Raw genomic sequence first — 18,881 nt, forward strand, 5'->3', positions numbered from 1 at the left:
CTGTCTTTCCCGGGCCAGCGCGAACGCGGTCCACCTGGGCGTGGATTTTGCGCTTATGGCGGCGGACCAAACCACCGACACCACGGTGCAAGCCCTCCGGGCGGCGGACACGGGCCTCCGCCTGGCCGACATCCCCTGCGCGGACACTGTCCTGCTCTGCGACGTCTCCCAAGGCCGGCCTCGCCCCATCGTGCCCGTCACCTGGCAACGCCGCATCTTCGCCTCCCTCCACGGCCTTTCCCACCCGGGCCGGAAAGCTTCCCAGAAGCTGGTGTCGGCGCGTTTCGTCTGGCACGGCCTTCGTCGGGACGTCCGCGATTGGACCAGCGCCTGCACCGCCTGCCAACGGGCCAAGGTCCACCGACACACCCAGGCCCCGCTGGCACCTTTCACCGTGCCCGAACGACGTTTCGACCACGTCAACGTGGATCTGGTGGGCCCCCTTCCCCCATCACGAGGGTTCACACACCTGCTCACCATGGTGGACAGGACCACCAGGTGGCCGGAGGCCGTTCCCCTCGTCTCCACCACCACCGCCGACGTGGCGCAGGCCTTCATCGCCACCTGGGTCGCCCGCTTCGGCGCACCGGCGGACATCTCGTCAGACCGCGGACCACAGTTCACCTCTGAGCTGTGGGGCGCGGTCGCCCGCAACCTGGGGGTCAAGCTCCACCGTACTACGGCCTACCACCCCCAAGCAAACGGGTTGTGCGAGCGATTCCACCGCTCCATGAAGGCCGCGCTCATGGCCGGCCTTCAAGACGGCGGTTGGGCCGACCGGCTGCCGTGGGTCCTTTTGGGCCTTCGCACGGCCCCCAAGGAGGACCTCCAGGCATCCACCGCCGAGCTGGTCTATGGCCAGGTGCTACGCGTCCCGGGCGAATTCGTGCCCGACGCTACCAGCCCCTGGTCCGCAGCTCGCCAGCGCTCGGACCTCCAGGAGGCCGCCCGACGGTTTGCCCCCGTGCCGACATCCCACCACGGTGACCCCCAGTCCTACGTCCCCCCAGCACTCCGCACCGCGGAGTATGTTTTTGTGCGTCACGACGCACATCGGCGGCCACTCCAGCCGCCGTACGACGGGCCCTTCCGGGTGCTGCGACGGGACGACAAGTCGTTCGTCATCGACATCGGTGGCAGGTCGGACCGGATTGCAGTGGACCGCCTCAAGCCGGCGCACGTGGACGTCGACCACCCACCACGGGTGGCCCTCCCGCCGCGGCGAGGCCGCCCCCCGTCCACGGTGCCCCCCACTCGACCGCCCACCACCTCACCGGACCCCCTCCCACGACCCGCCAGGGGTCGCTTCGGCCGGGTCATCAGGACCCCCCTCAAGTTGACCCTGCCGGTGCAAGTCGATTCTGGGGGGACGTGTGTAGCGGCTGCCGCTGGGGTTACACAATCGCCTTGCACCTATCAAGGACGCGGAGCGATCACCAGGCCGGGCTCGTCCAGGACGCCCGGGCAGGCCCGCGCTCGACTTGCCAGGCCTCGGTCGGGACGCCCGGGCAGGCTCGCCCTCAACTTGCCAGGCCGCAGCCGGGACGCGGGGCCACGCCCCCTGGCGCCAGGCCTGGGCAAACCCCCTGGCGGAATAGATATATATTGCTGACCGTAAAACGTTTTTCCCAGAGTGCCTGAGTGTTTGATTCAAATAAAGCAGCTCAGATGAATTCAAGCTTTTTGTCGCGTCCATTCTTTCGATCGACGTAGGAGCCACAGCTCCTTCATGCTCTTATATCTTCCTGTAATTTTATCAACCACAGTTAACAACATCAAGGTAATAGTTTCCCCAATGATAGTTTCTTCCGAATACGCAGCATGCTCAGTGTTGAGCTAGCGTCTACTATACTTTACAAAATGATTGGGTATAAGGTTACAAAAACACGTGTTGTACATTTTATCTAATTTATTATGTTGGGCAAAGTGATACGTGGTATCATTAACAATAGGGGGGTAACTATTCATTAGAGTAGGGGAAGAGAGGGGAATCCGAATTATAACGATTTTGGAATTGCGGAGTAATCACAGGAAGGTATCTATTCATTATAAAAAGCCTCGACTGTACCTGAAATAAAGTGAAAAGCATTTATGAGATCATACATTGGCATCTTGTCTACACTATGGTCCCCACTGATGGGATAGAGTACATGCATTTGCCCGATCGTTTTAGCTACCATAGCTAATGGATCTTTGGCAAAGGCCCAATGGCCTTTCAAAATTACTTAGCTCATATATATATATATATATATATATGTATATTCTACAGTTAAACAACCTATCAGTGAATAAATAAGATCAGTAGTGAATGCTCACATTCTCGGTGTGCTCAAAAGAACCTAATGCACCTCCGGATTTTAAAGGAGCCTCCACCATGACTGAATCAAGGTGATTGTTCACTTCCATAAAATTCAATGTTTCAATGCCATCTTTAAATACCCCAAGTTTTTAACCAATACAGTTTTTTTAATACTTTATTGGAAAGTTTTTAATAACCCAAGGAAGTAAGGAGCTGCCAGATATATGATGAAAACATTATCTCTGAACCGTCTAACCTGAGTTTGAATCTGGACCCAGCTATAAACTACCACCGTGGTGAGGTGAGGTGAGGTATCAATGTGATTGCCATGCATCGGATGGATGTTAATCTGGGTGTCCTGTTGGTTAGCATTATTTGGTGGACATTAAATATCCCATTGTGTCGTTTGTGAAGAGTAGGTGACAACCTACAAATTCCTGCATACTCAGTCGAGTATCTTGTGTCGGAGTGGCAACCTGTCGAGGATTGTAACCCTAGCCAAGATAGTGCTTTGGTAGAACGGATGCCTAGAGCATGGTACATGATGAAGCAACTCGGTTTAGTTAGCAGGTTTCTCATCCAACTGTTGTTGATGTTTGATCCGTCCGGTCGGTTATTGAATGAAAATGAATGAATGATCGTTTTAAGGCCATTTTTCCCGCTGGAGTGGGGGTTGGCCTTGCAGGCCCCATGACGTCATGGGGCCCTGTTTGAGGCAATGTTTTTATGGCCGGATGCCCTTCCTGACGCCAACCCTTAGTCGCCTCTTACGATGCGCAGGGATACGGTGTACCTATTCTAAACCGGGGTACACAACGTGATCATTCATCCCAGCAAGCTGGTACTCAATTTGCCGACCTCGGAAGGATGACAGGCTGAGTCAACCACCCTGGTGTTAATTCAGCGATCGACCGGGATTCGAACCCAGGATCGTAGGATCCCAAGCTAGCACCCTAACCGCTAAGCCAACACCAGGCGGTTATTGCCAATCTCATTTGTGGCACAGCCACAATCTGCACCAGATGATGCTGGGGGGGGGGGGGGGGGGGGGGAGGGAGGGCAAAGTAATGGAGATATTGTGGCAAAAATGTTTACAGCATTTATGCTAAATATCACCCCAGCAATGCTTCCTCCCTCCTTCTTCCCCTGCCAGGTGATCAAGAACTTCAAGGTGCATTGAAAGGCCATGAGGAAGCATCACTTCCTTGTGCTTAACAATACTTATGAAGCTTTGCAAAATCCACCTGTGGATGTTCTGATACTCTGAGGCTCATTGGGAGATATTTCAGATGAAAGAATCTCAAATCTCAATCCACCCTTACTGAGGATTCCACTTGGCAGGTGTTCCATATGGCACAGAGCGGTTAACGCTAAATGAATCCCCACACATAAATGCGGGCCATTAGGGTTGATAAAATATTGATTCTGCCTTTGAAATGGAAAAGTTCAAGTTTTCCATTGTAGCCATTTCAGCCTGAGCCCATAAACACATTGTTGAGAGGACCTTCATGCGAGGAATAAAATATGCAATCTTACTGACTGTTCACTCAGATACAAATGCGTACCAATGCTGAAAATAAGGGATTACAGATATGTAGGAATGGAATTTTTGTCGTAGCATTTAAAAATATGTTAATAACCTCGTAAAGCATTTGAATAATCCATCTTATAAAAGCATAAAAGACTCTTCTTATCTGCAATTTCATAGGCATATGCAATGCTAAATAAAATTGCAGTTTCTAATTATGTTCCTGAAACACAATGTCAAAGCCTCAGCAGCTCTTTTTGCACCTGGTCGAAATCAGAATTTCGTTTTTGGTCTGCACAAAATAACCAAAGCTGGTCTTAATAGAAAAGAATAAATGAGATAAGGCCACGAGTTAAACTAAAGGCTTTTATAAGAAGCTTAAACAGTGAAACTCACTCCAAAATACAATCAAAGTTCTGCAGGAGAAAGGCAAAGGAAATTTCAAGTATTTTTACTCTATTTAACTATAATTTGAAAGTGCTGGCTTAATAATTTTTTTAAGCTTACTATATTTTCTGACTAGAGAGCGATGAATCTAGAAGTGTAATGTATATTCTTCCGTCCTTCCATGGTTCTTATGCGGTCTGCTGCAACAGTACAAAACAACACTATTCATTGCTCCCATCTGAACCAATGGCTCATGATGCTCAGAGCTCAGGTTCAAATCCCTTGCATGTAACGCATATTAAAGTACACTGATATCTACCAATGTCCGTGCTGTATGTGATTTATGGCCAAGCTCCTCCATGAGCCTGAAACCAACGTGAAAACAAAACAAAGCATAAACACAACTGTTTTGAGTCTTGTTGAGCAAAACAAAAACCGTTTAAAATTAAATTTACAAAAACACAAATGAAAATAAAATTATTTCCATGTAATGCGTATGGCAAGTAACCATCAGATCCCATAAGCATAACACTCCAATAGGAAAGGAAATTTTGTCAAAGGGCAAGGAATACACGGTGGAATTTGCGCAAGGAACACAATAAACAGCCCGTACCGTTTTTGAAAGGTACCATGGGAAATATAACATCTACAAGTGAGTGCGAACATACAGGACATGCAACCTATGGCCCTCTGCCATCCCCAAAATAAACAAATAACATGGCATACTCCAGAATACGAAACGATGCCTGCAAAGCACAGAGATGAACCGAATCATATTCCATCAGGAGCCCAACTCCAAGATGCAGTCATCTGCATCTTCAATCTACATATTCACAGCACACTCATTACCTCCGCCACCAAAGGTGGATGGAGGTTATATGTTTTCACCCATGTCTGTCCATTTGTCTGTCTGTGAGCAGGATATCTCAAAACGTTATGCATGGATTCAAACGAAATTAGGTGGAGAGGTTGGGTGCGACATTGCCAAATTGATTAGATTTTGGTGAAAAGCTGGATCCAAATACTAGAATTTTAAAATGGATTCTTCACAATTGAGAGATAGGGCCAAAAACGAGATATAACACGATATTTCAAAAAGTTGTGGACAGATTAGAACAAAACTTTGTGGATGAGTTGGGTAAGTGAGAAGAACAAACCGCTTAGATTTTGGTTCATGTCGGATCCAGATCTGACCAATTTGAAAACATTTCTTTGAAATGAACATAAATGCATCAAGTACTTTGACTGATTGTTATTTGAAGCTGGGAATTGGCCATAACATGGTTATTGTATGTAAAAGGAATTCCATTAGGGAAGAAAACATTGTTTTTGGAACATAAAAAGTAAAAGCAAAATTATAATTTAAAGGAAGTACTGTTTTCCTATTTCAGGACAATTGTGCATCATTTCATGTTTGTTGTGTCAAGTGAGATGAACTGCAGACCACTCCTTTGCAAATATTATGACAAGTATACTTGCTTATTTGTTTTGAATAAGGAACATTAAATACTCTACTTACCGGCTGTTAAATTTCTCAGGGTGCTTCTCCCTCATCAGGTGAAATCGATGGGAAATGGAAGCATCCTGAAGAGTAGAGGGGAGGGTGAAAGAATGGAATGATGGAGAGGAATGAGTCACAGGACGAAAGTATTTTCTTCAAAAGTTGGTTGAAAACAAAGGGAATTTATTAATTTAATGTTTCTAAAAGTATCATTCACTCTTACTTATTGACAGGGCTGACAGGATGGCCTATAGGTACGCAGTCACCTTTAAGCTGTTTAGCCTGGGTTATATTCCCGACCCAGCTATAAAAGGTCATCCCGGTGTTTCACAGGCAGAGTAATTCATTAATGTGTCCCTTGGATGGATGTTAAATGGGAGTCCCATCTGCCAACATTTGTTGATGACAATAAAGATCCCACGGTGTCCTTCACGAAGAGTTGGTGAGCTATCGCCGGCAACATGGCCAAATTCGAAATTCCTGCTCCAACCAGCAGAGAGCATTGGATCAGTGGCGCACAACCGCTCCCTTAGCCAATGATGCTACTTTGCAGCCTTGTGCTGCAAAAGAACAAAGAAGACATACAATGCAGCACTTGCCCAGAGGTAGTGGCTTCGCCTTTGAGTCATCTGCTCCGGGTTTAATACCTGACCAGACTAAAAACTGTGATCCTGGTGCTTCCCTTGGAGTGGATATTAAACTGGATGTCCTGTCTGCTAACTCGACTTGGTGGACTTAAATATCCCATGGCACCTTATAAAAGAGGATGCTGTACTGCATGAGGAGGCAACAAGCTTCCAAATTGCATGACTGATGACATCATCATTGTCAACAAATCTTTACCATAGGTAATTGATTATTTATTTCTAGTTTTGTATCGATTGGTCAAGCGGTTTCAGAGAAGGAGGTTTTAAAAGTTTTTCCTTCAATACAATATGGCTGCCAAATCACGTGACTGATGACATTATTGGCAAAACATTTTCTGCATGGGGAGTTGATTACATGTATAAAGTTTCATATTGATTGGTTAAGCAGTTTCTGGAGAAGTATTTTTTCTTTCTTTTTTGTATACAAGATCGAGGCTCGTGTAATAGAGAACATCAATCACAAAAAAAAAAAAAAAAAAAAAACGGACACACAAAACATACAAAAAAGGGAGCGGGAGACAAGCTGCAGAGAGAGAGAGAGAGAGGGAAGCACACAAGTACAACAGCAGAGAACAGGGACAATGGAATATCTGTGGGAGGGAGAGGGCTTGGGGGGAGGAGGCATGGGAAGGCGGGGGGGGCGGGTGAGGGGGGGGTGGGAAAGTATAAAACACATGGACACTGCTGGAACTTCCAAGAAAGAAAAAAGTCGGTATTTCAGAAGAAGAAGAAAAAAAGGGGGATTTGGGGTGAATTAACGGGGGTAGAAGAGATCAAGGTTTTGGATGGGGGAGCATAAGAGATGGTGGTGAACAGCTGTTTTCAAGATCCGGAGGAAGGAGTGGGATTGAAGAGAGCGAGGGAGTTTGTTCCAGAGGCGGGAGTAAAGAGGAATGAAGGAGTGAAGGTGAGCAGAGAGTTTTGATTTTGGCAATTTCACCAGAAGAGGGTTGCAGGTAGATCTTGTGCGACCTGTAGGAATATTTGGAGGACAGAGCACAGATAGAGCTGGGGGAGCTAGGGCCGGATAGGAGTCGGTAGAAGACAGAAAGACCACCTACCTGCCTGTGGTGAGTGAGTGAAAGGCCGTCGGAGTTAGCTTCATCGAGGGAGATTCTAATGATTCTGAAAGCTTTGGTTTCAACAGCGTGAAGACGAGCTAGGTGTGAGTCAGGAGCACCAGCCCAGAGGGGAGAACAGTATTCCATTGAGCTGCGGATGAAAGCCTTTTATGTGGTGAGGAGCTCAGGTGTGCCAAGGAATGACCTCGCACGATGGAGGATGCCCAGTCGGTGAATGGCTTTGGAGGCCAGCTTGGAAATGTGGTTTTCCCAGGAAAGATCACGGCAGATAGTGAGACCCAAAAGCTTGAGTGACAGAACTTCTTCAAGAGGATTGTTCAGAAAGTAGATGGGAGGGTTGTCCAGTCTGTCTTTTCGGAGAGACATAGTAAGAGTGTGAGATTTGTCAGGATTGAAAGACATGTTCCACTTGTTTGCCCAGTCTGTGATTTTGTTCAGGTCTGTAGAGAGTGAGGAGGCTGCAGACTGCCGATCTGCAGGATGAGTAATGGAGCGGCAGAGAGTGGAGTCATCAGCAAAGAGATAGAGAGGATTTTCCAGAGAGTCGGAGAGATCATTGATGAAGACCAGAAATAGCACAGGGCCCAGAACACTACCTTGGGGAACTCCAGCCAGAACAGGCAGGGGAGATGAGAGAAATCCATTCAGGGCCACACGTTGCCTACGACCAGAGAGGAAGTCCACAAGCCATGAGTGGAGATTTCCATGGATACCATAGGAGGAGAGTTTGGTGAGCAGAGCGGGGTGCCAGACCGTATCGAAGGCACGTGATATGTCAAAGGAGACAGCTATGATTTCCTGTTTGGCATTGAGGACCTCCATTCATTGTTGAGACAGCAGAAGCAGCATGTCCCGAGTAGAGTGACCTGGTCTGAAACCAAATTGATGATCAGAGATCAAGCCATTGGAGAAGAGGAAAGATTTGATATCCGAAACAATGATGGATTCCATGACTTTGCTGATAATTGGGAGAAGGCTGATTGGTCTGCAGTTGCAAGGATCTGTTTTTGCACATTTTTTGTGTTAAGCGGTGATGTTGGTTGATTTCCAAGCTGATGGCAGATGACCTTGAGCAAAAGAGAGGGTGAAGAGAACAGAGAGAGGGTGAGTTATTTTCCATTGATTAAAATTGATTAAAGTTGATTTTAATTTCTGCAAAGTTATTTTCCAATCCAATATGGCTGCCACACCATGTGACTGATGATGACATCATTGTCAAAAGAAAATCCCGAATGTGTAGTCGATGCAATGTTAAAATTTCGCATTGACCGGTTCAGTGCTTTCATAGAAGATTTTAAAGTATTTCCTTAAAAACAATATGGCTGCCAAACTATGACCGATCAGAAACATAATTGCAATATACATATATATATATATATATATATATATAATTTATATATATATATATATATATATATATATATATATGTTTAAAGTAGATAGCTATTGATGCAACCAGACCTGAGCCGTTCATCACTGTTCTTCTGTGAATTCTCGATGATTCTCAGTTATTGTGCCGGTCGACTACTTCCGTGAATTATTGGTGCACGGAGTTGATTGGTTGAACAATGAACATGTTTTTCGTTTTTTTAAAAAAAGTTGTTACTTGAGAATATTCGCATGATCCTTTTGAGATGACTGTGATAAGTAAAATACTTATAATGCATTTATAGCAACAAAACGGTTATAAACTCCCATGACCCTCGTCGTCACGGGTTCCGCCATCTTGATGCAAGCCATGTTGTCGATGGCTGATGAGTCGTGGACATTGGGACTACTCCGTTATCTCTACCATGTCCGTGTAGCAGTCACCGGGGGATTTTCATCCATGTCCACCTGCAATGTTCAATAAACTGTTGAAGCCAGATCAGTTGTTCTCATCTCGCCTTCCACATCTTGGTGTCAGAAGTGGGATGTTGGATGGAGATAAAAACCTGAGGAACCCCCGGGCTGACTAACTGGCTCTGGGAAGTCAGGACGGGCTCTGGGAAGGTTAGAGGCTAGGTGGCGAGGCCGGTCGATACCGCCTCGGCCGGGCTGTGCCCATTTCGCAATTAAAAGCTAGGCTGAATTATTGCAGTCCATCTTCTACGGCTACGAGTAAAAGCTGAATTATAGTCGTAAGACCTATGTACAGAAGATTAAATTCATTCAAAAAGAACCCGGGCAACGCCGGGTGCATTCAGCTCGTTTTATTTATTTATTTATTTATATATATATATATATATATATATATATATATATATATATATATATATATATATATATATATATATATATATATATATATATATTGTTGCGGATATGGGATTTGGCCTCCATCCATATCCGCTTGTAAATATTCCCCTATTTCCCCAATACTTCCCAACTATCCCCAATCCCCCATTCCCTAGTCCCATTTTCTGTAAACAACACTCTGTAGAACCGACCTTCCCCTATTTCCCCCATTAAATGTCGCATCCAGGTCCACCGCATCTCACGTAGACAACTATAGGACATCTTGCTAGTTATTCTTAGTCTATGTCAGTTAAGGACTCGTTTCCATTAATTCTGACTCTTCGTTGCACCAGAATGTGATTGTGTGGCACCGTTAGAAAGTTTAGGACCTCCCAATACCTCCCCGCAGCTCTTCCTCATGGTACAACAACAACTACAACAACAGCGGCGGCGGCGCGGGGAGTGTGCGTCCTCACTCCGGCTTGGTTAGCCGCCATTGAACATGTGCTCCGACGGGGTTACCACGCAGGGGCTCGCTGTCAGCTCCTCGTCAAGGGCGGAGCCCGGTAACCCCCCGCACCCAATGGAAGCGGCGGACCGATTCCATCTGGGGCGGAGCTAACGAGCCGAGGGCGTGTCACTCCCCGCTGGGCATGCGCAGGGAGAGGGAGGTGACGTCAGATGCGCCCCCAGCTTGGAGAGAGAAGACGCCACCTCCAAGCGCTGAATACCTCCCCGCATCTCTGGACCGGACCGCGTTTGATTCTGCCCCTGAGCCAAGGTGCACCTTGAGCTATCGACTGCCTGCCCTTCCTTGCCATCAATCCCTGTGTAAGTCAGTCTTGTCCCGTTTGTCTGTGGTCTGTCGGGGATAAGATAAGACTGTGTCTAAGTGCCCATCTTGCTGTGCTTTACCTCTTACCGTGTAATCTACCCGTTTCTGCATCACCAATATTATATCCTCCTCCGGAGGTCTTGAGAACTGTACCCCTTGTGTCGTTGCATTTATCCCAGCCGTTGTGTCCTTTCCTTCATTGATTTAGCATAGCGCAACTTGGTCAACGTCGAGTGGAATCGGGCGGGATAGGGTTCTAATCGGGGAGTAACTGTGCGGACGCGGTAATACCAAACCGCTCGGTAAACTAACATCTAAAACCGCGTCTGTAACAATTGGTTGTCAGGAGTTGGATTCGGACCTGGGACTAAATTCATTTAGCCCAAATTTTGGAACACCAATTGTACTATTAGTGTAACAATTGGTGTCGAGGAGTGAGATCGGACCCGAAGCGCGCTTCACGCGCTCGAAATTATTAACGGCGAAATTTGATTGTGTTTTACAAAAATAAAAACCCGAATTTTGAAAGTCGCGCTATGGCAGATCAAGACGGCTGGGTTCCGGTAGAGGAGAGTGAGGCAGGTTCGATCCAGGACCAAATTGAGGGACAAGAGGAGAGCGAAGCAGTGAGGGTGGCAGGTTCGCAAAATAGCGTCGTCGCGCACGAGGTTACGGGCGTGCAAAATGGCGCCTCGCACATGGCCACGGCGACCGCGCCCGCGACCGTAGTAGCGCCACCGGTGGATTTGAACCTTTTTTTATGCAAATGAAGGCCCTTATGGACAAGAATAATGAAGAAATGGAAAACAGAATGATGGGGGCCCTTATGGGACAAATGGGAGACCAAATTGGAGGTTTGAAAAACAGTATGGGGGCAATGAGGGACGAATTGGGGGGCAAAATGGGGGTCATGGGGGGCGAAATGGGGTCCAATAGCGAGAAATTGAGGGAGGACATGGGGGCCCAGATCGGAGGGTTAGGGAGTAGAATAGAGGGATTAGACAATAGATTAGGGGAAATACAGGAGGGGTTAATGGGGGTAGAAAACAGAATGGCCACTCAAGAGAATCAAATGGAAGGGATGCAAAAGGGGTTAGAGGGGTTAGAAAACAGTATGGAAGGCAAATTGAGGGACATGAGGGACCAAGCGGAAAGGGAAGTTAAACAAATGGGGCAGCAGATAGAGGGGGTCAGAATGGGGGTAGAAACTAAATTGGATGCTCACAGGGAGGAAATGGAGCAGATGAGGGTGGCATCTGGGCAGGAGATGCAAGTGATGGGAGAAGAGATCAGAAGAGGTGTGAGTGAGGAGGTCGGAGGAGTGCGCGAGGAGGTGAGGCACTGTAAGGAGCGCATGGAGAAGGAGGTGAGAAAGGGGACTGTAAAGTTACAAGGGGGCATAGAGGAGTTGACGCTGGGAGTAGAACAGCTGACGGAGGGACAAAAAGAACTAACGGAGCAGGTTCAAAGGAACACAGCGGTAATAGGAGGGTTAAAAGCGACACAAAATGACCTAAACAATGACTTGATAGCGACACAGAGGCAATGTCAGATGGTACGTGAGGGACTGACAACGAGGTTGGACGAGGTGACAGAGGTAATGGAGACGAAGGACCGGCAGGGGAGGACGCACATGGAAACGGTCAAGGTAGCCTTAGAGGACGAACTTGAGGAGACGTACCGGGAAATAAAAGAGGTAAAGCAGAAATTAGAAGAAGTGGAAGAAGGGGTGAGCGAAATTAAGAAGCGACGGAGAGGGGATAAGAAAGAGATAAAAGAGGAGATAAAAGAATTGGTCCAAAGTCTGTGTTTGGATCGTGAAGATGTGCTCATTAACCGGATGAGGGATTCGCAGGTGATGGAGGAGAAGCGAAGAGGAAGAGGACCCGGTGTAAGTGGTGACCAATATGGTCGTGCGTATGATGCGCCAGGTGATTTAAGAAGCTTGGGGGTCGAGATGGACCCGGGTGTTCGTGAGAGGCCGTTGGTGAAGTGTGCGACAGGTCTGGTGTGCGAAAAAGGAGGTGTGCGAGAAAGTCCGACTCTGGGGTGTGTGAGGAAAAAGTGCGTGCCAAGGAGTGAAGGTGCTGGCGAGAGTGAGTCGGTCGTAGCGCGTGTGCGAGGGAGCACATGGAAGCGCGGTGTGGTAAGTGTTACAGAGGGTGTGACAGGAGAGTGTGCGCAAGAGTGTGCGCGAGAAAGATGTGTGACGGACAGGTGCATGGGAAAAGAGTGCGCTGTCAAAAGTAAGGAAGAATGCACGCCTGTGGTGAGTGTTACAGAGGGTGTGACGGGAGAGTGTGCGCAAGAGTGTGCGTGAGAAAGGTGTGTAACGGACGGGTGCATGAGGAAAGAGTGCGCTGTCGAGAGTAAGGGTGAGTGCGCTGTCAAGAGTGGAGGTGAGAGTAGTAAGAGTGACACGGAGCGTGAGTTGGTTGTGACAGGTGAGAAAGGATGTACACCTGGAATGGAAGGATGCACACCTGGAATGGTAGAGCGTGTGTGGGAATGCACGCTGGAATTGGTCGTGAGCCACGTGGTTGGGTGTGCGAGTGAGGGCACACCTGTGATGGTCACAGAAGAGGTGACCGAGGAAGGGGCGCGAAGAGGTGTGTTGGTGAGGTGTGCGAGCGACGAATGTGTGCCAAGGTGTTCGGTGGTCAGGTGTGTGACCAAGTCTGTGAGTGGAATGAGTGTACCTGGGTGTGTTAGAGAAGGTACGACGAGGAGCATGGAAACGGCTGGATGTATGAGCAAGAAAGGGGTAGCGTATGCATGTAAGCATGCAGGTGAAGCATCGACGGTAACCGGGTTAGAGGTTAGAGCGACTTTTAGCCGAATCGGGCCCTCGGTGCGTGTCGGGCAGCTTCGCGTGCCGCGAGGACCAGCGGGGATCCGAACCACGGCGGTTTCGAAAGAACCGCCGTACGCGATCCACGCTGTGCCTCGCTTTGAACGGCCGCGTCTGTGCTCCACTAGGCGGAGCTGGCAGCCCGATAGGAAGGGTCGTCATGGCGACCACTTTTTGTTGAGACGTGCCGGCAGGTCGAGATCGGGACATTGGATGGCTCCACGCCAAGGTGGTGCGTGGGATCTCGGCCCGGGTAAACCTCCTTCCCTGCACCGAATGCGGGACGTATCCAGCCGCTGGCACCAAACAACCCACGTTCATTGCTCGGCTTTACGAAGCCGGGCTGTAGAAGTGAATTGGCGCACCGAGAGGATGTAATAAGTAGACGGATGACGAGGATAGTGTTTTGGCCCCGAAATTAAAAAAAACAAAATTTGATGATTGGCAAAGGATTGGCAGTAATGATTGGCAGATGATGGGTAGTGATTGGCAAATTTTTGATTTGTTGAAATTTGATGTGCAAAATTGGTAGTGGGAGATGCCCGATGTGGTGGGATGGCAACTCTGTCATCCCTCACAAAAGTGGGGCAGATGCGCTATAGATTAGGGGGTGTATGGCAGTGGAAACTAGCCTGGGTGGGTTAGGATATATCGTGTGTAGGGCCCTAGAAGATGACATTAGGTAACGTTAAGGTTAGTTAGTGACAAGGATACCTGTAGTGGGGACGCAGGTAGATTAGAGTGGATGATAATGACGAGGGAGCGCAATAGTTTAAAGGGACGACTGGGAAGCGCAAGTTTCAGAGGGGAGTAGTTAGATGAGATGATGCTGTGTGAGAACTGGACAGGTGTGTGGAGCAGTGTATGAGTAGTGAGTGTTGTGGATCAGCGCGAATGCGCTTGGGGAGAGAAGGGTGCAGGTGGCACCAGGTGTGAGAGCACAGGTGTGCAAGTACAGGTGTGTGGAATACATGGAGTATTGGAATGAGTGGTGTGGAGAGAGTTGGAGTAAGTGGTACGGAGTGGTGTGCATGGTGCGAAGGTGTGGATGGGGGAAGAGTGGACCCCTTTTCACGAGTACCCGGGGAGGGTAGTTTAAAGAATAGTTAGAAGGTATAGGTAAATTGTGGTTGGATATTGGCATCTGTGGTGCGGGTGACAGAATGGTATTGTGGATGGGTGCATTAGTGTTGTGGAAATGGCTGGGCGTGTAGCCTGTTAGTGTGTGTAGTTGTTTGGGCACTCCACCACTGTGAGGATGTCGGCCAGGTGAGGCCGCAGGTGGGCTCTGGGAGCCGTTAGTGTCAGTGGGTGCCTGAGGATCCCGGGTGTGGATCGGGCAGCCCGTGCCAGAGAGGGCACTGAGAGTGCGAGCGGGCCTTCCCCAGTTAGTTAGGTTAGGGTGAGGAGCAGGTAAGCTCGGGTGGCAACTACAGTGGTGGAGGTGTGCAGGTGGGTAGACCTGCTGGGAGAGCTACACGTCACAGCCCAGAAATTGTGCGAGGGCACCGGGAGATGAATCGGGGGAGTGAGACCCCAAATTGAGAAGCACCACAGGTTGGTCAATGGGAATTGGTTTTTAGAACCCATAGTGTAAGTTGGCCAATGGATTGGCAGGGAAAGACCCCGGGTAATGTAAAGTTGTTAAAGTCATTTAGGAAATAGTTAGGATTGATGACCCTGTCGCACCATACGCAGCCACTTACCTGAGGTGATGATGATGACTCCACACCTGTGTTTTCTTTGTTTTGTGTTGCAGGAAATGAGAATTGCTGTGTGGATTTGTGAGACGCATCACGACGTGGATGAGACATTGGGGTGATTCCATCTCTCCCTCCTTAGGAGGGACTGATGATGAATTGGTGATGGCAAATTTTGATGTGAGTTGGAGATGGCAAATTTTGATGAGAGTTGGAAATGGCAAATTTGATTGGTTAGGAGGGAGCGAAGACGAATTTGGTTTATGGGAGGAACGGGGAAGACAGTAGGGACGTTTGTTGATGTGTAAAGTAGATGTTTATGGGTAGTGTTGTGTTTTGTGGATACAGTAAGGGGTAAGGGAGGGGCAATGTAGGTTACCTGGTGGGGGGGGGGGCGTACGGTAGGAACGTACCTGTCTCACCTGGTTCCCATGTGCCCCCAGTGTGCATCACCTTGTATTGCGTGCACTTTTGCGCCCTTACCACCTTACTCACTTGTCCTCTTCTTTTGTCTCCCACCTCCGAGGATCTGGCTTTGGGGCAGAGAGAGAGGAGAGAGAGGTGCTGGCTCTGCAGTTGTGGGCCTGCACTTTCGCTGCTTGCTGCCGGGATCGATACACCATATGGACCGCAATTTTTGTGGCCGCCCACCATGGACCGCAGTCTTTTGCGGGCAAGCACCACCCGTTGATGGACCTCTGGGTCAACGTGGCACCTAGGCCATACAGGTGAACCACTTATAGTTGGCCCCCCTGACGGCCACAATTTAGAAATGGACGCGGTTGGCGCCTTTCTTTATTTTTGAAGGAAGCCAGAACACCAAGTGGGCTCCAAGGCAAGACCAGCGGCAGAACATCGGCCGGCTGCGACACCACCGGTGATTATTGAACACTTTATTGGTGCACCGGATGGTGCTGACTGTACATGATGGGGTGGTGCTTTTGGTGCTTGGATGGGGTGCTCTGCACATTATTAAAGGCCGTAGGGCCACAGAGCACTCGTGGGTTGGTGTATCGATGCTGGCATGCGTGCTCTCTCTATGCATAACATCTGCATGTGTTCCTCCAAAAACAGGTCCTGGATCGTAGTGTAAATATCAGTGTAGTCTTGTGTAAATAATGCTCCCTACCGGCTGTATGTTTAGTTTGAGGATTCTTTCCGCGATTCGGTTATCCTGTGGGTGTGTTTCTGTGAGGAGAAGGGTGCAACGTCGCAGGGGGACATATTTACTCATTTGTGAACATCTGTAAAACTGTCGCACTCAGGGTTGAGTTAATAGTAGAGGGAACTACATCTGAGTGCCACACTAACGTAGGTAAAAATTTATCGGGTCGGGACGCCCCGAGGTAGAGAAGGGTGCAATGTTGCGGATATGGGATTTGGCCTCCATCCATATCCGCTTGTAAATATTCCCCTATTTCCCCAATACTTCCCAACTATCCCCAATCCCCCATTCCCTAGTCCCATTTCCTGTAAACAACACTCTGTAGAACCGACCTTCCCCTATTTCCCCCATTAAATGTCGCATCCAGGTCCACCGCATCTCACGTAGACAACTATAGGACATCTTGCTAGTTATTCTTAGTCTATGTCAGTTAAGGACTCGTTTCCATTAATTCTGACTCTTCGTTGCACCAGAATGTGATTGTATGGCACCGTTAGAAAGTTTAGGACCTCCCAATACCTCCCCGCAGCTCTTCCTCATGGTACAACAACAACTACAACAACAGCGGCGGCGGCGCGGGGAGTGTGCGTCCTCACTCCGGCTTGGTTAGCCGCCATTGAACATGTGCTCCGACGGGGTTACCACGCAGGGGCTCGCTGTCAGCTCCTCGTCAAGGGCGGAGCCCGGTAACCCCCCGCACCCAATGGAAGCGGCGGACCGATTCCATCTGGGGCGGAGCTAACGAGCCGAGGGCGTGTCACTCCCCGCTGGGCATGCGCAGGGAGAGGGAGGTGACGTCAGATGCGCCCCCAGCTTGGAGAGAGAAGACGCCACCTCCAAGCGCTGAATACCTCCCCGCATCTCTGGACCGGACCGCGTTTGATTCTGCCCCTCAGCCAAGGTGCACCTTGAGCTATCGACTGCCTGCCCTTCCTTGCCATCAATCCCTGTGTAAGTCAGTCTTGTCCCGTTTGTCTGTGGTCTGTCGGGGATAAGATAAGACTGTGTCTAAGTGCCCATCTTGCTGTGCTTTACCTCTTACCGTGTAATCTACCCGTTTCTGCATCACCAATATTATATCCTCCTCCGGAGGTCTTGAGAACTGTACCCCATGTGTCGTTGCATTTATCCCAGCCGTTGTGTCCTTTCCTTCATTGATTTAGCATAGCGCGACTTGGTCAACGTCGAGTGGAATCGGGCGGGATAGGGTTCTAATCAGGGAGTAACTGTGCGGACGCGGTAATACCAAACCGCTCGGTAAACTAACATCTAAAATCGCGTCTGTAACAATATATATATATATATATATATATATATATATATATATATATATATATATATATATATATTCGCAATTAAAAGCTAGTCTGAATATATATATATATATATATATATATGAAGATATATATATATGATATATGAATATATATATATGAATATATATATATGAATATATATATATGTATATATATATATATAGATATATATATATATATATATATATATATATATGTATATATATATATGAATATATATATACAAATTTTGTGTAAAGCTTGGCGATTCCCAAGTGGAAACGATCCGCAAGATTCAACACCGTTCATTCCATTATGAAGGAGGATTTGGGCTTCAGGAGAATCTCAGCAAAGTTCGTACCAAAGCTGCTAAAGATTGAGCAGAAGCAACTCCGTTTGGAGATCGCACAGGACATGCTGGAGACTGTGAACAGCGATCCCAGCTTCCTCAACACAGTGATCACTGGCGATGAGTCCTGGGTTTATGGGTACGACCCAGAAACCAAGTTGCAGTTTTGATGCAAGTTTGATGAAACACAAAATTTGATGCAGTAGCGTTGTTCAAGTTTTTCCGTCATTTTGTCAAAAACGAAAATCCGACGGCGCTCACTTACATGTCCTCACTCATCGGCGGTCTGCCGTCAAATGACAGCTTCTGCAGGTGTGAAAAAATTCACGCGTGTGCATTAGGATCGCCTACATACGTGCACCAATCAACGCCTCCCTAGCTTCTTTTTTTTTACGCACGAAAAATAAAGGTCGGATACTTTTTGAACACAGTAGTATATATATATATTTATACAGTCAAGTGAAAAAGAAAGTACACCCCATGTAAAATTTTGACTTTTTCAACATATTTCAACATACACCTATTTCATCTTCATTTCAACAATATTGATAGATAAAGGTGATATAATATAACAACTATCATGAAACATTTACATTTTCTAGTTCATTGTATAATTTAAATAAACATCAATGCAAATTTCGCATGTGGAAAAAGTAAGTACACTCTTGGCTCTAATAGGTGGTATTGCCCCCTTTGGCAGAAACAACCTCAAGTAGGCGTTTCTTATAACTGTCTACCAGTCCCTGACATCGACGAGGAGAATTTTTGCCCACTCTTCCATGCAGAATTATTTCAGCTATGCAATGTTTGAGGGGTTTCTTGCATGCACAGCTCGTTTCAAATCCACCCACAACCACTCGATGGGATTTAAATCTGGGCTTTGACTTGGCCATTCCAGAACCCTCCATTTCTTTCTTTTCAGCCATTCCTTGGTGGATTTACTGGTATGTTTAGGGTCATTGTCATGTTGCAAGGTCCACCTTCGGTTGAGCTTCAACTTTCCGACAGATGGCCTCACATTATCC

General features: G+C 47.8%; 1 protein-coding gene across 3 annotated transcripts in view; it reads right to left on the reverse strand.

Moving 5' to 3' along the window:
- LOC137430230 (diacylglycerol kinase beta-like) overlaps nucleotides 1-18,881 on the reverse strand; it is a 414,122-nt gene that overhangs the window by 93,210 nt on the left and 302,031 nt on the right. For all 3 annotated transcript variants that reach the window (XM_068120933.2, XM_068120932.2, XM_078780433.1), the window contains one exon: nucleotides 5,734-5,798. In XM_068120933.2, coding sequence (XP_067977034.2) covers nucleotides 5,734-5,798 — 65 coding nt within the window. The remainder of the gene's footprint in view (nucleotides 1-5,733; nucleotides 5,799-18,881) is intronic.

The sequence above is a fragment of the Myxine glutinosa genome, chromosome 6 (assembly GCF_964187855.1).
Source record: "Myxine glutinosa chromosome 6, kmMyxGlut1.1, whole genome shotgun sequence".
NCBI lineage: Eukaryota > Metazoa > Chordata > Myxini > Myxiniformes > Myxinidae > Myxine > Myxine glutinosa.